The following is a 20,890-nucleotide window of genomic DNA, read 5'->3' as shown; positions in this document are numbered from 1 at the left end:
CAAAGGAAGGGAAAACAGAATCTTCTGGGAACTGAGAAAGCCTTTCACCCACGCCTATTTCAAACCCCAGAGTTCTGCACACAAAACAGGAGACGGCACTCAAGTTTTTAATGTTTCTCTCCGCCCTAAGGAGCTGGAGTCTTTTAGCATATATAAGCCCCATGAAAAATGTCAGGCTGGGTAATTTATTTTCAGTTACAGTTTTTGTGTGTGTTTGAAATCAGTTTGCTGATTTAGCCACTGGTACGTAGAGTGTCTCTGTCTCTCACACAGTTCAGCACTTATTCAGCAATCTGTGCAGCAAGTTGCATCTGCAAACCAAGAATAAATACTTATCTTTTTCAACCCTTTGTACGCTGCAAGCTTAACACTGACTACTCAAGTCTGGCCAACCTACATACAGTTCTCAGAAGCGAGCAAAAGTCTTTCAAAAATCTCCCAGCTCTGCTCATCTGCAGTAACTTTCCACATGGATACCAGCCTTAAACCAGGCTCCCTAGGGTCTTCAGGGCTAAAGCAGATGTTAGATCCTGCTGTCAAACAGAGAACCGACACAGAGAGATGATTCCTTTTCTCCTTCCATCACAAGACAGCACACTGCCCTTCATGAACAATCACCTGGATCTCTACAGGCACTTACCAAAAGCAAGAAGCCTCAGATCTCCTGCTAGGAATACTGAGGAGTGACAAATAAACCAATGCAGGAAAATGCATGAGCAAAGACTGAACACAAAGATCAGGATTTACTTCCTACTATGTAGAGCAGATTCATGACTTCTAATAACCTAAATCTGCTAATACCATGGCAATTCCATCAGCTGCAAATTTAATCTTGCATTTAACTAAATAAGAACTACACGTAAGAGCCATTAGCCTTGTCCCCCCTTGCCATCCTCCTGTCCATGTCCTCCACTGCTCCCTTTGATGGATGTTTCGGATGATCTCTGTGGGTTTCCTCTCCCTACCCAGGCATCTGGGCCCAGCCAACCATGCACTTCCAAAAGCTGCTCCTGTGGTCTTGCTAATTCTTCAGTTTCTTTTCGCATGAGAAGCTCCACTGACAGCTGCTTGGTGCTCCAGATGGAGGTTTGCAAATACAAAGTGGAACACAGAAATGCTCTGGGACCAGAGAAGGGAATATGCTGACTGAGGAAATACACCAGCACTGAACCATTCCCTACCACTCCTCCACTTCCTCCATCCCAGACAGCCTGGATAATTAACTACTCGCTACACTAACATCTTCATATTAGCTGAAAGCCCAGAGAACTAGAATAAGCAGTAGCAATATCAAAGATGAAATGGGAACAGTTTGCTTAAAAAAAAAAAAAAAGTTTTTGACACTGAATTCTTCAGTGAGAGCTCAGTTGTCTCTGCCACAAGTCCCTGGTTTAAGGCAGAAGAAACAATCCAGCCCCACACCAGTGCAGGAGGGAAAGCAGCACACCAGGAGGCAGTCCAGCCCCACCAGTGCTCCTCAACGTTCGCATGGTGGAGACAGTAACGAGAATTTATACTTCCCTCACCCACATACATACTGCACATGCCTTTATCTTCATGCAGGTTAGCCACAGTACAGCCAGCAAACACTAGGAGTGGCTGCTAGGGACCCACAGCTCCTCACCCTCCTCTCTCTGATTCATTGTAAGTCATACAGAAAAACTTCGCAAGTGCACTTGCCTGAGCAGATAAAATTCAACTCAATCTTGGTAAGAAAAAAACTCAACCAAAACCAGAAGGATGTAGGACTATGTTTCAGCATCAGCCTCTGCAGTTGCTTCCCTACTTCAAATATTGAAGACTTAAATCAAAATGCATCAAAAACTATTTTGTCTTTTAGAAATGTAAGATCCTTAGAAAAAAGATCTTTTTATTAGACTCTATGACGTCTCCAGCAGCATTCTGCGATGAGCTGGCAGTGGCAAAAAGTTTTGAGTGAATCACAGAACTCTTGGGATGGAGAGAAAACACCTCTGTGTTTCAGTCCTCACCACCTCCACTCATTGGGGTGTCCCAGGCCATTCCTGACACCCCTGCACCCTCCTTCTCCTCTGACAGAAACAAAACATCCCAGTTCCATACAGCCCCTCCCTAACACACTACAAATTCAAAGGGCATTTCTTCTGAAATGAGGCAGCCCTGTACTCTCCTATCCCTATCCAGGCTGTGGGTGCAACAGTTTGGGAAGGTTAGAGGTTACTGAATGGAGGGGGAGGTGATCAATCAGGAGAAAAATACAGAACCAAAGACAGAATGTAGTTTTTCGTGCTCTTCCACTGTCATTAAGGAGGTCTGGTATGGGCTCAACTCAGGGTACTTGGACACACCATCAGCCAAGCACGCAAGCACAGCCAACAATATTTCTGGGGAGAATTCTAGTGTGAAAAGAGCATGTTCAAGCTCAGATTAATGACTCTAAGCCTTTCTGGTACATGCTCCAGAGGTGTATGCATGAGCAAGCTCCATCCCATCATATTGCCATCTCTGGCTTGCTTTTAAATGCTAGTGAACACAGAGGATCCCAGGATACAATATCCCAAGTTTCAACAAAGGCTCAGAATGGTATAAGCATTTATGTGATGAAAACCGAAACCATTACCATTTGGAGTCAAATACTCCATATTACAGCTTGTGGATGCCAAATGTTTAACAAAGACTGAAATCAAATCCTCCCCTCTAAGTGAGGAGCAGATAACATGAAATATTCAGAAAGGAAAAAGTAAACAAACAATTGATCTTCTGGAAATAGGAGATTTCATCTCTCACGGTTAAGTTTGTTTCTGAGAGGAGAAACATTCTTAAAGCTTAACCATTTTCCTCCACTTTTTGATAGTTTACAGATCTCCAAAATGTCACCAAAGAAATTATGATTATTTGCCCAGCACTGCACAGAAAAGAACAAAGCTAACAGTAAGAAAGCCCCATATTCAGATCACACCTCTCTCATATACCTTTTCTCCTCCTTCAAGTTATTGAACACATTGCTGCCTAGAGATGGATATCAGTTAAAATGTCATATTAATCAGAACTTCAAAAATCACCAAATCCTATTGTAACATTGAAATGTCTTCAACTGAATGTCCCTGAAAGGGGAAAGGGTTTCAGGGTCATTCTAAGCACATAACCAAAGAAACAGCTGGGGGCAGGCAGAAACAAACAAAAGGAAATAAGGAAACAAGCAAAGAAACAAAATAACTAAAAAGTTTCTTAATTTTAAGAGATTTAAGATTGATAGTTTTAATTATCAGACTCACAGTGTGCAAATGACCAAACTTACAACAAACAGACACATTGCCCCTGAAACCACATCTTGAATCATAAGCAGTTGCTTAGTGGTGCAAACCAGGCATCCTGGCATAGCAATGAGTAACACATCTGAAATACCTCTACACAGTCCAAAATACACAAATCAATCAATTGCAGGCTTTCATAAATTAAAGACACTTCAACAGATTTTCAAGCCAAATCCACAGTCTTAGTGCAGGTCCAACTCTTATTGAGCCATCCCTGACAGATACCTGATAACCTGGTTTATGCAGGGTCCAAGAATGGAAACTTCACAGCTCACCAGACAACCTACTCCCAATATTTCTCTGCCCTGGATATTAGGAGTTTTTCCTAAGTATCTAATTTTTCCTAGTATCTAATTAGAATCTCTATGTTGTGATTTACACACATTCTTGTCCCATTCTCTGAGGATATAGGGAGGAAAAAAAGAACAAAGAATCATATACCTCACCTTAGTCTTGCTATTTTTAACACAAAGATCTTCCAAAGACCTTACATTTCACACTTATTTTCATTTTTGTCTTCTGCACTCTCCCTAATTTCTCTCCTCAGTGGTGATGCTCAACAATGGATATGAGGAAAGAGGAACTGTACCTGATTAGATCAAAGCTCTATCTAACCCAGCACTGTCTTCAGTAGTCATAGCAAATAACTAGGGAATAGGTTTAGGAATAGACAAATACGGAACAATACCTCACTTAAAAATACAGCTTCCTAAACTCCAGCAGCTTATGGTTGAAGGTCTTTTCTGAACAGAGAGTACTTTCCATATTTCTAACAATGACATTTTTCTTCATTAATTTGTCCAGTAATTCCCTCTAGGTTCATGCATCACGAAAACCAAGGAGCATCAGAAGAACAGAAAAAACCTGTCTCCTCCTGCTCCATTGTAATATCCCTCTTCATTCTCTCCTTGTGCAAGAAGTCCAGCCTAGGTAAGTTTCCTCACAGAGAAACCCTTTCACAACTTGGGTCATCACTACATCCCCTCCCTGTGCCTTTTCAGCTCAACCACCTTTTTATTTATTTATGAATGGGACTAGCACTGCACACGGCATTCCAAAAACAGATGGGAATATTTTAAGTTTTGCTTTCTTCTGCTTTCCTAACAGTTTTTTAGGATTCAGTTTACTATTTCTGACCACTGACATTTTCACAGAGCTCATTCATGTGCCAAGACAATCAGAAGAAACACATGTAAAATTATGATCCTCCCTTCAGATGCATTTTCTTAGATTCATCCCCACGCAATTTCATCTGACATTTTACCACTTCACCACTCAAAACAAGGACCTTCAATAATCCTTTGCTGTTTTCCTTCAGGTGCTCTCAGGGATTTAATCTCCCCTCTCCACTGGGGCACCTCCCCATACAGGCCCTTTCCCAGAGCAGTGGCACAGGGCTATGAGGCCACACCAGTGACCAGCTCCACAAACCCATTGCAGCCCCCTCCTCTCTGCCTCCTGCTTTGCTGTTCGCTCAAGGGAAAGAGGAAATACAATCACATGGGCAGTTTATTTTTGTTGGGAATCTTTTCAGAAAGGGACTTCATCAAATACCATTTGTAAATGCAATTAAACGACATCGATCCAACCGCCCCTGCCCACGTGTTTGCTGGTCCCTTCAGAGAGCTCCAACAGATTTGAGAGTCATGACTCCTCTCTGCAAAAAAACCTGTGCTGTCTCTTCCCCAGTATATCACATTGAATGCTGTGCCCTCAATTCTGTTGTTCAGAACAGTTTCTACCCGGTTGCCTGGCACAGGCATAAGCCCCACTGGTAAAAACAGACAAATGCTCTGTGGATTATCATGTTCTTTGTGAAGTACAAGGTAGTGGACACAAGAACTGTAATAAACTGCACTGTCCCTCAGCTGGGCATGCCTGTAAGAGCCAAGATAATTTCCAGATGTCTCAGTACTGCAAGATACAAAGTCAGTGATAATGACTTTAGTCACTACTGTATCTTCTCTTTGTTTGATTAAAAAAATAATACAGAAGGAAAGATTTGATAAGCTTATTTCTCCAGGGAAAAGACTGAAGGGGTCAGAAATATCCAATTGATAGAGGAGCCTGCATTCAGCAAGCAGCCTGGCTGCGGAGAAGAAAAAAGACAGACCACAGGCAAAAAGCATCACATAAGCAGCAACACTATGCAAAGGAAGGCCTGATATGAAGAGGATTGATGGAGAGTCGTCTGACCCCCAGCATGCCAAAAAACGCTGTCATGTAGCATTACAAAACAATTCTGTTTCAGGGCATGTAGAAGAGGAGGCATCTGCGATAATCCATCCTTTTAACAACACGCTTAAAGTGCACTCCATCTACTACCCAGTCACAAACCCATGATACCCACAGAATCTCAGAAACACTGGAACATGACCAACCATTATTCAAATCCAATCAGTGCACCTATTTCAAAGAAGAAATCATCAGTTAAATCTTTTTGGACTTAAATTTTTTAAGCATAAAAAAATTTCAGTGTGATATTACATAATATCTAACATCATATTTAACAGCATACATAGTGTTATATATAAGAGAAGTCCAAGCATATTTTGCTTTAGAAATCACACACTGCAAGTTTTATTTTTAGAATTCTAGGTCTGAGTTGTCCCACAACAGTCACGTCCGTTTTGCCACAGAAGCAACCAAATCTGATGATACTTGAGATCTGCCTAGTCCAGTACCCCATCACTGACAGTGATCGACACAAGTGCCTAGAGAATACTGTAAGACAAAGGCAAATATATGGAGATACTTCCTCAGAATATTCCCACAGCCTGCAATGATTTGTTCTCCCGCTAACTCGTAAGGTTGTATTTTTTATCTGCATATTTTATAGTCTTTGATGGATTTCAACTTCCAAGAATCTGTACAACATTTTCGAATCTGTGTACACTGCTTATATCCACAGTGCCCTGTGGGAAGAGGTTTTGTACTCTATGTGAAGCAGCAGCTCCTTGGGCCTGTCCCTGTCCAACTGATCTTAATTAGTTCCTTTTCCTTACAGTGGAAGAGAGTGATTAGCTCTCCACACACTTTTTCCACGCCAGACCTGTTTTGAACTCTTGGGCAAATACTTCTTGATCTGACAACCTGCCATCTTCATTTTGTCAGCTCATCTACAATCCTGTCTACCAACACTTCAATCTAAAAGCACATACTCCCCTCTCTCTTGAAAAGAAAGAAGACTAACACCTCAAGCAAAAAAACCCTCTCCTGAGTTAATACAGACACAAAATAGTGAAACAGCAATTTTACTACTGCTCCATCTGCCCAAACTGTTTCTTTCACTTTTTCTCCATCCAGACGTATCATAAATTCCCTGGCATCCTCTTCTCAGCCCAGCTCAGCCCAGCTGCCCTAAGAGGCCTAATAAGCTGATCAGGGAGTGGAGCTGAGGTCGAGGTCATTCTCGGGAGATTTAAAGTGCTGCAGGGAGTGCTGTGACCCGGATCGTGGCGAACAGGCATGGCAGTGAGAGCGGGGTGAGACATTTTTTACAGAGTAATCAGACATTGGAATGGGCTGCCCAGGGAGGTGGTGGATTCACCATCCCTGGAGGTTTTTAAAATGAGACTGGATGTGGCACTCGGTGCCATGGTCTGGTAACCACGGCAGTGTTGGATCAAGGGTTGGACTTGATGATCTCAGAGGTCTTTTCCAACCTGGTTGATTCTATGATTCTGTGATTCTCTCCTCTTGATGCCTGAGAAGAATCATTAGTTTTTTTATGCCTGCATCCTCACTGTAATTTCTCCTTGTGCCAACATATTCACCTTTTTCATCTACATTAACATCTCCTTTATTTATGCCCCACCACCCCCTTCGGGTGCTTCCCAGTATCTCCCCATCCTTATGACAGCGAATACCATGTACACTTCCTTCATATCACCTGCTTTCCTCCACAGCCAGCCTCCCACAGCCAGTCTGTTCTTCCATCAAATCTTATGCCTAGTCTCTTCTTTCACTTCACAGGTTTCAAATCCCTCTTATTCCTTCCCCCATCAGACATTTCAAAGACTCCTAATTCAGTGAAAGATGACAAGCTCTGGCCTCTCCCACCCTTCTTTCCCTGTGAATACCTTTCTTTATTTTCTCACTATAATCATTACTGCTTTCAGCCTACTGCATCTATCCCCTCTGGGGGCTGCCATGATCTCCTCCTTCCTCCCCTCCTCCCCCCTCTCTTCTCCTCTCCTTTGAAACCTTCCTTTCCAAAAGAACACTTGTTTTGTTTCAGCATGCTGCCTCTCCGGGACAGATGCCTACTTTGTGTTTGAAAGAGCACTTGGCATGCTGTGGGCATAAACAGACAAGTAACCACAGATCTGACATCGTGACTGCAGCAAGGTTGACACAGAGCAGCAACAGGGAGCCTGCCCCAGAAGGGGCCAAAGAGAGAGAGATGAAAACCAGGAATGATCTTAGGAATCACTAGTGATCATGAACACCACCTGAAGCCTCACCTTCTCACACCACGCAGCCTTTCGGTGGGCTACAAGCTTATGCAGTTGGTCTTGGAGAGTCATTAGATCTCTGGATAATCTGTCAATTTGCCCAGTCAGATTGTCAGCCCAGGGGCAGCAGGAGGTCAGCTTTGGCAGCCTTCTTTTCTCGACATGAGTGTCCTGGGACTTGCACATATTTCCCTCTTCAGCCATATTATCCAACACAGTTTCCTAAAGGCAAAACAATAAAAGTTACTTTTCAGCAGGAGCTAAAATGGTTCCCCCCCATCTTCCTGGTAATTCATAACTAGGAATTCACTGCTGCCATCTCAATACACAGTTGCTCCACAATTTCAGAGTTATTTTAAGAGAGAACCCCCTCAGTTCACTGTAACACATTTCCAAGTTAACAGAAAACTTATGTTGCTAACCTAGCTTATTTTAAAAAGCACTGCACAGTCAGCTACTCTCCACTGCTTTAAAGCATGAAGTAACACTCATGAGATGGAGGTGATTAGTACTGCAGCAGCTCTAGATATGCCCTTTCCTCTCAAACTCTGAGACTGGATGCACTTCTATGGCTTTTTGTAACAAAGTGATGATCAGGAAGGAGGTAAGTGCTTACACTGTACAGGAGAGCCTCACCTGACACGTGGCACAGCAAGCTATAACACCCATGGGATCACTTGTGCCCATGGAAAACTCCACAAGTTGAGGAACCCCAAGAGATCCCTGCTCCACGCTGGTCAGGAGCTGTCAGCTCTAGCTGATCATGACCATCTAGTTGACTTGATAATTAATTCTGCAAGTGCTTTCCAAGATAGCAACTGATATTTCAAATACTCAAAAAAAAACCCCAAACAAACCACAACCAAATAAACAAAACCTTCAGAGTCCTTGAAATGCATATATTCACTCTGGTGCACAGACTGTGTAGAAACACACAGTTTTCAAGCCAGGGTAGTACAGCACAACTAAAGGAGTCAGGCCTCGCTCATGGAGTATTAAATATTTATTTCCATACCATTATCAAGAAGACATTAAATAGGAGAAGTCATAATCACTTCTAAGGACATAATTTGCATTCAGAATTATCTTTAGTAATTGAAGAAGTAATTTAAAAACACTGAGAGGAAATTCAGCAGTTGAACAGCATGGTCTACACGCAGGTGAGGAAAAACCAAGTGCATAATTACTGGCTCAGCAGCAACACTGCTGGATGAGATCAGAAAGCCAGAAGTCACCAATATCACACTGTTAAAGTCAAGTACCATGTTAGCAAGTATAAACACAAGTTTCTGTGATAAAAGAGCAATGACTGTAACATTGACACACAGGTGAGGCACCTGAAATTAAACACAGATAAAGGGGAGGGAAAGTCCTATATGAAAGCAGCAACAACCATCACAAGTTTGGAAGAATGGCCTACAAAGAGACACAAAGACATCAGAATTTTTGCTTGGCCTAGAAACAGGGACTGGGAAGGCAGTGACATGCTAACAGCCTTCACTTATATAAAAGATTGCTAAAAAGAGGATGAGAATTTTTATTTTTTCGCCTCTTTCTCTCTTTTCTCTGAAGGTAGGTTAAAAACTCTGGCTTAATTCACAGCAAGAGATTTTTAGGCTCATACAAGAAAAAAACCTCATAAGACAGCTAAGAATGACATAAGATACCCTACAAAACCTCCTTTCTCAGCAAGCATCAGCATTGCAAATTGGCACAGAGCATCACTGAGGCCAGTAGCTCATGATGACCAAGGCCCAGCTCAGGAGAACACAGACATGGGGGGACATTGACAGGATAACAAACTGCATGGGAGTAAAACAAAGCTTTTTTGGTTTTGTTGCATTTTGGAGACGGTTTTTGTTCACATTTTAAATTCATTAAATGACAAAATTTTGAAGTAACATTAACATCTGGATAATGCTGTCAGGCACACAGTGTTGTTCTTGGTGTTGTCCTATGCAGGGCCAGGATTTGGACTCAATGATCCTTCTGGGTCCCTTCCAACTCAGGATATTCTATAATTACTGCAGTGATATCATGCTCTGTCATGCTCCTGCCCACAACCATCAGGAAGACCTGGCAGTAGCTATGCAAGAACCACCCCATCCATCAGATCAGCAGCGCAAAACACAGGTTAAGGGGAAAGTGAAAACTAGTGTATTTTCAAAGCACATCTCATTTCCATACATCCTACTGCATCTGGGAACAACCACCAGTGAAACAAAAGGCAAATTCACCATCCAACATATTGAATAATTTAAAAAGATGCGCTGGTCAGTTGATTTTTTTTCAAGTATTTATTTAGGACTTAACTCCAGGACGTTCCCTATCACTCCCCACACCGTGCAACATGCCAAAGGCAAATATTTTGGCCATAACACCTGCAGTTACATTTTGCCTATTGGGAGCCAGGCCTATGCTAGTGTTGATCCTTTCCAAAAAAACGTTAAGATGGTAAACTTGTAAAGCAAAAGCCATTAGAGAACTAACAGCAGCTAGAAGCATCTTTCAAGTGAGGCAATTTTACACTGCCCTGTGCCTTGATTTTAGTGTAGAAGGAGGCATATGGGCAATTACCAGTCAGCTCACTGATTATGAAAATTTTGTAATGTGGTGCTCTAAAGAATTATTTCAGCAACAGCGAACGGGCAAAAGTCGTAGAGAGAAGTGAGATGGATGGCATCATTTGCACTTAGTTGAGAAATCCTAAGATGCACAGAGAGAGGCTTATTGATTTTCTTATGATCATTCAACACAGTTCAAGGGGAAATCAGCAATGTCAACACACTATTTGGCTGGGAAAAATGAAGTTGTTTTCAATATCAGCTGCTTGCAAATTTAGTTATTCTCAAGACTGCAATAAACCTTAGAGGCCCTCTTCTGAAAAGCCATTTAATTTGAAGAAAATGTGTGATTGCTATGTTCGAAAACTATTAACAAGATGAAGATCAGACGTTTACATTTGTGTTAACTACATGAAATTCTGCCATTCTGTTCTGCAATTCCTCAGCTTAGCTGGGTGAGTCCTACTGAAGAAAACAGGAACAAAAGAAAACTAAGAAAACATTACTTTACCAAAGGCTTTTTGACTTTATCTCAAATGCTGTTGAACAGCTGGTTTGCAACATTTATTTTGTGGAAAGGGGCCTTTGGACATAGTTAGCTATGTTAGAGTCAAGAAAGTTGCACATTTCAAAATCAGTTTGATTCATTACCATCCACTGCCAATAAACTGGTTCCAGTTGCTTCCACTCCAGAAAGGCTTCTAGTTGCATGGTTTCAGACTCCAGAAGCTGTAAAAGCTAGAGGAAAGGAGACAAAGGAAAGGAAATAAGGTAACATTGGTCACTTGAGAACTGAATGAAATGTATGTTTGGTCTGAAGTACAAAAAGAGTGAGTGGTACATGGGACAGCACTGGGTTGCTTTACAAGGACATTGTAAAACCAGCTGGGGAAACGTGATGTGAAACACTTTTCTCAGCATCACCCTCACTCCAAATGTACAAACTTGATCAGCTTTTCTGTGCATATTTGTGAGCTTCCATATTGTTTTGAGGGATCAAAGAGACATAGTTCTGATATATAATTAGGTGCATGACCATCTTCAAATCTTCTGTGTTTCTTGACTACCAAAATAAGCCCTGTTTATCCAAAAGTACTTTTACCCCATCTACCCCTTCACTCTGAAATAGCACTAAAAATGTGATAAACTGTTTGATCTGCTGCATGAGAAATCCCTCCCTTTACCTGAAAGCACTTGAAAGAGACGTTACCTACATTCTAGGTACATGAATTATTATTTTTTCATGAATATATACATAACACATATGTACGCACACACATATACGGAGGAAACATTCCAAGACCAAATATTTATATATCAGTAAAACAAAAGTTCTTGGAAAGAATGATAAGGTGAACAAATTAGGTATAAATCAAAGCTTATAAGATTTAACAATTTTGGTACTGGATGTATATTTGAAATTAACAATTTTAGCACCAATCTGACACCAAAGACAACTTTTTAAGATGACACACATAAAACTATGGCCTCAAAGAAAATGATAAGGACCAGATCAGTACTACTTGAATCCACCTTATGCAGATAACTGTCTTCTGCTAGCTTTGTTGAGTTTACTACATCACCTAATTTAAGTAACTGCAAAGCATGAGTTGACTTTGCAATTTTATTCTGCAGATATAACTTGAAGATAAAGGACCCAAAGAAAGGAATGCAAGAGTAACTGCTGGAAATTATAAGCAGTTTCCTCTAAAACATTGTTGCATCCAAAATACAATTATTACACATTTGTTTGCACAACTGACACTTGGCATTACACTTAATGACTGTTAATTTCAAGCTCAGCTGGGATATAAAAGGTGGAAGAATGAGTTTCTATCTCCTTCTTTTTCTTTTCTACTTTTTTTTCATAGGTATATCTACAGCACAAATGGTTTACATTATGGGATCTGATGCTGGCAATAAAACCCAGACAAAAAGTTGATTAAATATTCAGGCAACAGCTAAGTTACTTGATTTTAAAGCAGCTTTGTAATGTGCTCACAAGCTGTGTGTGATTGCACTATGAACATGTCTTATTACAGCTAAAGAGGGCTGAGGGTTGGAATGGGGAGTCTTTCATTTTGAGCCTTCAAAAAAAATAATCTTAGTAAAAAGACAGTCATCATCTTTATTCTCACTAGAGGAGCTCCTGAATGTTAGAAGTGCCATATGCCACTGCCACTTGCTTTCACACCACAACTGGAAGGACGTGGTTCTGAAACTTCACCAAACCTGTAAAGGATCTGTTGGAGTTAACTGACCTTAACAATAATCAAAGCTTTCTGAGCAGTCCCCTAACCTCAAACCCTTCAGGATCTTTTGCATTTGGGAGGGTTTTGTTGCCTTTATTTTTTTTAACTGCTCCATTAGTTATACAAAACTTGAATAGCTCATTTGAAAGCATTCATCTGACTCACCTACCTACAGCATCCTCACCTTTCACTAAGGTATTACCACCCTCAGAAATATCAGGCCAGCAACTGTGTCCTAGATTGTTTCAGCCTTAAATCAGTAACGGGATCACTGCACTGTTCATCCTAGGACAGTTTCCAACCTAGAAGGAATACACCCTGGCAGCCTTAGGCAAGCCTGCAATAGCCAACATTTGAGTTTTTACCCCGAGGGACTTTAGGCACTGTTCCTGAATGACAATATCCTCTGCCATCCTTTATATGGGCCTTGCAAGACTTTGATGTTATTGCAACACAGAGAATAAAGCAGAACACAATAAAAACTAATGTACTACGAATATCCTTGAGATATCTTAGCTAAAATCATAAAAGCAAATAAATATTCAAGGCTCGGAAGGGACGTATGTCTGCATGCCTTGTGACTGCATGGTCACAAGGACAGTCTCCACATGACCCAGGGGTGACAGACTTTCACTCAGACTTACCTGCACTCAGGAATGAACATCTCTATCAGACAGCTTCCTTCCCCCACCCCCATCCTTTACTCAAGCCTCTCACAAGCATTTCTTGTTCTTTAACTAAGCTATGCTTTTTGTGACTTTGAGGTCAATGGCGTACATTTTTTAGGTCACTAACTGAAAGTCACACCAGAGCTGGTATTTCAGCTGTATTTGCAATTGTGGAAACCATGGCCCAAACTGTACCTCTGCATTTCCCCCCAATACAGTTCCTTTTCTTGTTCATTTAGTACCAACAAGAGTTCACACATATGCAATAAGCAGTTCTGCTACTACATAAACCCCTCAAAATGTAAAAAAAAAATTCATAAGCTATAACTAAAGCTGGCTGCCCATTTTAAGTGACCTAAGGACCCAGATGTTATCATGCCTCCTAATGAAATTTAAAGACTGAAGTCTGTAGAAAAGCATTAATTTTGTCTCATGAACAAAGCGAGGCAGCAAATCAGAAATGTGCATCACATGGATCTAAGTGATGCTTAAGGATAACGTTTGAAAATTGTCTTTCCCTCTACACAAAATTAAGACAACAAAATCCATTTCCTTCATTCTTCTGGAGGAAGTTATTTCTCTAAAATATTTACACTGAGAGAAAAAGTAATGACAAATTCAAATTGCTAATCTCTGTGGAGAAGCAATTTCATAATGAATGCTGAGAGCAAACACTTTGCAGTAACGACTTCTTTAAACCATTATAAAGAAACCATCCCTGGTGCAAGCAACAGCTTTGCTATAGAGGGTAAACTGTGCTTAACTGAGCTGCTTCAGAGCAGGCTGCCAGGAAACCTCAGAGTGATGCAGAAGAATGCCAGCTTTGTAAAGAACATGCCTCGCTGCCTCTGGCATGTGGCTGTGATCTCCAAAGCCAAACATCCAGCATCCAACACAGATCACAGGCCTCAGGAAGCTCTGGGAACTTCGGCTGCAAAAGTCCGAGGTGACAAGATCTTCTAGGCAGTTTTGGATACCTCCCTGGAGATGGTCAAAAGCCATCTGGACACAAACCTGATGTGCTCCAGGGGACCCTCTTTGAGCAGGAGTTTGGACTAGATGGCCTCCAGTGGTCCCCTCCAACCCTACCCATTCTGTGGTACTCACCAAGAGGTCAAAGTTGAAACTTCTTCAGTATCCACAAATCTAACGCATATGCCATTTAAACCCATTTGTAATTACTTTTGCTCTTGAGATATTAATCTCTTTCATATTATTTACTAGCATATTACAAAATTCATTGATGCCTGTAGACTGTTACAGAAATCAATATTTCATAATTTGCAGCATAATGCACCCTTTTCACAGGCTTAGTTCCAGAGAGCTCCCCACAACAAGTACTTAATCTCCAATGCCCACAAATCATAATTCAACTACCACACCACTGGCAAAAGTATTTTTAATCAAAAATTGCTCTGCCTAAATGTTCAGAAAATCATTTTATTGTTAGACAGAAAAAAATGGTATTACAGCAATAAATTATGTTTCTTGGCTCAGAGACAAACTACTGCTGATTCATCACCTATTCACATATGTCTGTAGACAGAAAACTTGCATTGGACTCCTGAGCACTGCAAACCTCACTCCAAAGGCCAGCATCTCTGGAGTATTACTCCAGGCTTGAGACAGGGTTGGTTTAATATGAAGGCTTATAGGAGGAACCATCAAGACTATTTAATAACTTTATTTGTTTAATAGGAAATGGTTTTATTAAATGTGAATTTTGGTAATCTGAATCCTAGTTCTGAATATCTAACAACCACAAAAGGTAAGTGGAGAAGTTCACTCCAAAAAATGCAAAGAAAGGAGTAAACGTTCATGAGTTACACAATTCACATTATCAGAAGAAAACCATTACTGGGATTAAGGATTTAGAGACATAACCAAGCATCAGATGAAACAAACAAATTCAACACAGCTTCACCTCCATCAGTACAAAACTCCCTTACCGAAAAAACCACTTAAACCTTGACAAATAAGAGCCTCTCAGCAGGCAGGCTGTTAGGTGGATTACATTCAGTTTAAAATGTCACACACTGCCCAAATTGCTTTTCAGCAGGGCAAAGTTTTGAGATTGCCTTCACCAAAAAAAAACCCAGAGAAGACCTCATTATCACAAACATCTCAGGCTGGGACAGAAAAACAACACCGTAGGTGGACACACTCTAGTGCTCCAAGATTCAGTTCCACACTGTGATTTTTCCAGAAGCAAAGCTGGTTTAAGACATTGCCATATATCCCTTGAAGGCTAAAGCAAAAATAAATAGGCCTGAAAACTAGAAAGTCACGCTGGAGTAGTGTGAAATACTAGCAGCTGAAGAGCAAAAACCAACAGAACAATAAGCAGCCTCTAGCCACAAGGCAAATAAGGATCTACTCAAGTCATCTCTCTGCCTGTGAAAGCTGAGGGCTGAGACAGAGCTGGAGAAGCACCACAGCCCAACTATCATGAGGCAGGTGAATCTGACAGGCACCTGGAAGATAGAAGTGGATGAGAACTTCTCCCAGCACCAGCTATGGACCCCATAGGGACCTTGACTGACACCCCAGCAGGGAGTGGGAAAAGCCCTCTGTGGCTCCAGAAGCTGATATTTCTACGTGTGCTGAGCATCGCCTCTTTTGGAATTGCAACGGCATTTTTTTTTTTGTGGTGCAAGACTGTAAGGGAAAGCAGGATTTGGATCTTTAGCAATACATAAAATACAAAACACAGGAACTTTGGGTGGAGGAGTGTAATTCCAGATGCCAGGACATGTGCAAAAAACCTCCAACACCTAAACCAAAGTATGTGACTTTTGCACTCGCCAACACCAGTTTTATATCACCGCAGCTCAAACTTCAACTGAGCCATCTCAGTCTTTCATTGCTGAGAGCAGGAAATCAAACCGCTAATTAAAGACTTAAGTGACAAAGATCATCATTATAAAACATAATTGCTATTTGTGGAGGGATTCAGAAAACAGCTGTTTAAAATGCAACTGAAAGAAAATGGAATTTAAAACAAACAAAATGAGGCATTTGGCAGATAAAAGTTGTACTACAGCTTTCACAGTGGCAGGCAATGAACTGGGCTGTACCAACGACATTCATTTGCAAAGGAACAGGTCAATGAACAGACCACTTGGCATTTTCCCTGTGGAAATGGAACATTAAAACAGGGAAAAACTATTACGAAAAAGAAGACTGAAGTGCAAGTGTTTACTTCAACAGCCAAGATCAAGATATAGGAGAATGGAAAATGTACACAGTTTCTCCCCTTAAGGTACAACTGATTTTGGGTGCCTAACCTGGCATTCCTGAAGAGCCACATTTTCAGACAGTATGAAGTACCTTTAGCTCAGTTAAAGCACAGCCAGTAAATACCAAAAATCACAATTTACTTTAGAGAAATCTCAGCCAAAAGATTTCAAAGAAAAGCATCAAATTGTATCACAGTACTGCCTGACAGCTGTTATTATTCTACTGCCAACCAGAACCTCTATGTAGCAGATGTCAAAAAGACCATTATTCTTCTGCTTTTATTCAGACTGTTCCTCTACACAGAACAAAGCATTATCCATACTTATTTTTTCCTTCCCCCCTATATACTTGCACATTTCCCTATATTTTTAGCAGACCACAGAAACACACATAGAAATCAACAAGAACAAGCAATTTCTAATTTGCTTCTTAAACTGTTCTGAATTCAGCACTGATGCTACACTCCCAAACAGTTCCAATATCCTGGATTCTGTGTGTTTCCACATGGGATGTTACTACACCAAGAAGAAGTGTCAGTTATAGGAGAAGCATTTCCATATGTACATGTGCCGTATGTTTGCTGTGCATGTGTTCCATGTCTGCCCTGACACCAAGTACCTCACAGTTCTCTCATATAGAAATGTTAAATAAAATTTAGCTCTCACCCAAAGACAGAAAAAGAAACAAAGAAGAATGGCTTCTACCCTGGGAGATCCAACAGCACACAGAATTATCACAGATGTTCATGTCACTTAATTAATTTAGAAATTTATTCAATATGTGGATTAGTCTAAGCTTGCCAACTTGATATGAATAGTGTCTCCCAGCCTAGCTCTCCTTTGACAAGCCATCATAGACTGTCGTGTATGCAGGTATATTCACACATTTCAAAATATGCACTAATGACTAAAGAAAGTACTAATTTAAAATGTGCTACAGTCTCTCATGTCAATTCATTTCTCTTGCTAGTCTCTTTCACAGCCCTTTAAAAATTAAACAACAAACATTTAAAAAGAACCACAAATCCAAAACCTCTTGCAAAGCATGAGTAACAGCTGATTTTATAACTCTATTTCCTTGGCTATTTAAAAAATAAAAAATACCTGCCAATAGAGCTGAGTTAACATTATGGGCCAATTGCACACAAAGTTTAATTTTACAAGGCTATAAAAAAAGCTCCTCCCAATCTGAGCTGCATTCTTGCCTCCAGAAAAAGGGTTCAGCTCAGTTTAGCTTTCCAGAAACAGTTCAGTTGTGGCCAAAGCCATTGCAATGTGTGAATTTAACTGCAGTCTCCTTTAACCAGCACGAGGCTGGAAAATGCAGTGGTCTTATCTTTCTTGACTTTCTGGATGGGTTAAGTCATGCAAAGGTGGATGGAGGACAACATGAGGCCTCAGTGAGGGATCACAAGGTCATCATAGCTCTGGGGCACTTCAGGATCAGACTTGATCCACAGCTGTATTTTGGCACAAGAGAAGAGTGACAAGCCTGAGGTCCCTTTTCTGTTAGAAGCTGATAACTGATTTCTCTTTTGGATGAAAACAACAGTACAGACTCCACAAGCAAAGATTCTCTGCACTCTCTAGTGGTTACTGTGACCTTCAAGGCACAATTCAAGAGATGAGTTATGAGTTTGAAAGCTCCTTACCTAAACGTTTTTTCCTGATATTTAATTTGTTCCTTCAGGGTCCAATATCCCAGTTTTAAAATCAACTTGGCTGGACCACTGAGACCACTTCAGACTCCATTAGCTAAAGACTGTCAGCAACTGAGCCACTCTCACTCCAAAGTCTCCTACCACAGAAAGCTCAGAGGCGGCACGACCAGGGTATTTTGATATAAATGTGGATACAAGACACACCTCTCACACCTCAGCAGCCTCAGCTGATAAGTGGGAATTTCATCATTCAGCTTACAGACACCAGATATGATGCTGGCACAAGCTTTTCTGTAGCACTGTATGGGACCTCAGAGTTTGCCTGGCCTCCCTGTGCTGGCCCAAAGCATCACCCGAGCCAGGGCAGCTTGCTCCCACCACTGGGTTTGCTGGCACTTCCACAAAAAAAAAAAATTAAAAATCTAATGCCAACTGATGACAAAGCACCTCAGCCTTGTCTCTCCAGCTTATTAATTCCAGCTGCATTGTCTCACATGGAATTATATTATAGTATGTCACTGTCATTGCCACTGTCACAGCATTCAAATTATGTTAAGTACAGCATAAAACAAGCACAAAAGCAGCAGTGAAGCTCAGTATCATTCTATCAGTTCTGCCACTGGCAATCACAACCAAGTGTTTGTATCAGTGCAGTATGTATCTATCGTGCCTCAGAGATACACTTCTTTCTTATGGTGTAGGAGACTAAGATATTGCTGCTACGTAGTCCAAGAATTTATGGAGTCTGTGATAAACCACTGCATCATTTTTCAAGGTCCAAGAACTCTATAAGCTTGGTCAGTAAAATGTACTAAGTAATAACTCATCACCAAAAATGGTGACGGCAGCTACAGAACTGCAGCTCTATTAAATCCTTTTTTTTTTTTGTATGGATAAGTTTAGCTGAAAGCAATATTAGTGACAAATTGCAGCCTGGGGAAATTTTCAGATCAAGGTAATAATGCTATGAGGTAGAATGATTTGCTTTAGCATTGCTATATAATGCTTCCAGTTCTTCCAACTGGACACTAATTGCAGCCAGAGGCCACCTTGCTTAAAAAATATCTAAAGAAATATTTTAGCACTAAACACGTCTGGAGTAATAAAAAAAAAAAATAAAGCACCCTTCCTTCAGAAGAGGCACTGGGAAAATGAAATTGGGCAGCAAGTTCAACAACTAAATGATTCATGGCTGGTGACAAGCTAGTGCCTGTCAGTGAAGAAGCTGGTCTCATGCTAAGGGTCTCACCGCCAGCTGCTGAGCTGAACCATGTGGGTGGGAAGGGGCCTCTGGAGGTCTCCAATCCTCTGCGGAGAGCAAGGTGCTCAGGGCTCTGCCCAGCAAGTCCTGAACATCAACAATGCAGATTTCACCCCTTCTCCAGGATCTGGTTCCAGAGTTTGAATACCTTCACAGTAATTTTTTCTTCTTCTATCTGGCCAGAATTTCTCGTGTTCCAACTTGTGTCTGTTGCTCCTTCTCCTGTCCAAGTGCATCTCTGAGAAGGGCCTGGCCCATGCTCCATCTCTGCCCACCTCAGTGGCCTTCCTGGATTTGCTCCTGTGTGCCACCATCCTTGTGCTGGGGAGCCCAAACCAGACACTTGGCAATCAGGCTCATGAGCACTGGGAAGAGGGACAGGATCCCTCCATTTCCCCTGTGTGGGATGTTTTTCAAAGCTGCTTATTAAGCAGATAGCTCCCAGCGAGGGGTTTGTTCCACCCCAGATGGAATAGCTGGTGCCTTTGCACCAGCCTTAGATCAGCTTCTCGAGGCTCCTCTCATTCATTTCTCCAGCCCATCTTGGACCCCCTGAGCGAATATTCACTGCTATGCCCAATCTGGTATTGCCAGCACACTTGCTGGTGGTGTGCTCCATCCCATCATTCAAACCATGAATAAGATGTTAAACAGTACTGGACCAAGAGCTGATCCCAGAGGGACACCACTAACAATCAGGCACCAATTTGAGCTCAGTATCCCACAGTTTTCCACTCATGCTCCCGCTCACTAATCCAGCCTATCTCTAACGAAGCTGGCTAAAAAGACATAAGGATTTTCCTTTAGTGACACATAAACACTGGCCATTCTCTGTCCTTACCTGCTTTTCAAAGCTCTTTAATTACCTGTCTCTGCCTCCTTCTGGGATGGGATACTCCACACTGCTTTGAAAGAGAACCAGCAGCATGATCTGAGGGGACTGCAGAGGTGGGGAGTGCCCGTCCCAGAGCAGTCAGAACTGAACCGGCTGGTAACAGCCAGCATCAGAGGAACAGAAACCATCTGATTCCACAGACAGTTGTGGGGAAGGAGAATTGTTTTGATCATATTCATCTTTTGAAATTCAAAGCAGTTTAGCTCCTGCAGAGGCTTCTTTCTTTCTTTCTACAGCATGAGGGAGAGTCACTCCATACATTTCTGACCTCTTGAACCTCCCTAAATTAACTCTCCCACGGGCATCTTTTCTCCTGTCATCAAGCCTAAACTTCCACCCCGACTAGCATCTGTTTCTTAGCTCTGGATAATGCTTGCTTGTCTTTCAGACAGGATCTGGAAGCCAAGCCCCACCGTTTCCAGAAGGATATTAAAACCTCCAGCACCACCACTACAGGAATGACCAGGGAAGTTAGGAAAGGAATTCCTCACCCAAGACAACTGGTCCACTGCCTGCCCCAAGAGGAGACCACGCAAAGCACTCAAAGGCAAGTCATTTGTATTTTAACTTTTTTTCAAAGTTTTTCCTTCTAAAATTGAC

The 20,890-nt window shown here is 41.5% G+C and overlaps 1 protein-coding gene across 1 annotated transcript in view; it reads right to left on the bottom strand.

Annotated features, from left to right (window-relative positions):
* Positions 1–20,890, bottom strand: part of TEDC1 (tubulin epsilon and delta complex 1) — a 71,658-nt gene that overhangs the window by 14,402 nt on the left and 36,366 nt on the right. Inside the window, exons 7-8 of the mRNA XM_039389797.1 lie at positions 10,966–11,052; positions 7,760–7,972 (exon numbers count right to left, since the gene is read on the bottom strand). Of these exons, the coding sequence (XP_039245731.1) occupies positions 7,760–7,972; positions 10,966–11,052 (300 nt within the window). The remainder of the gene's footprint in view (positions 1–7,759; positions 7,973–10,965; positions 11,053–20,890) is intronic.

Source organism: Pipra filicauda, unplaced genomic scaffold (assembly GCF_003945595.2).
Source record: "Pipra filicauda isolate LSUMZ 115617 unplaced genomic scaffold, ASM394559v2 scaffold76_size2844353_pilon, whole genome shotgun sequence".
In the NCBI taxonomy this organism is placed as follows: domain Eukaryota; kingdom Metazoa; phylum Chordata; class Aves; order Passeriformes; family Pipridae; genus Pipra; species Pipra filicauda.
Note: the sequence above shows the minus strand (reverse complement) of the source record. Positions and strands in the feature narration are given on the sequence as shown.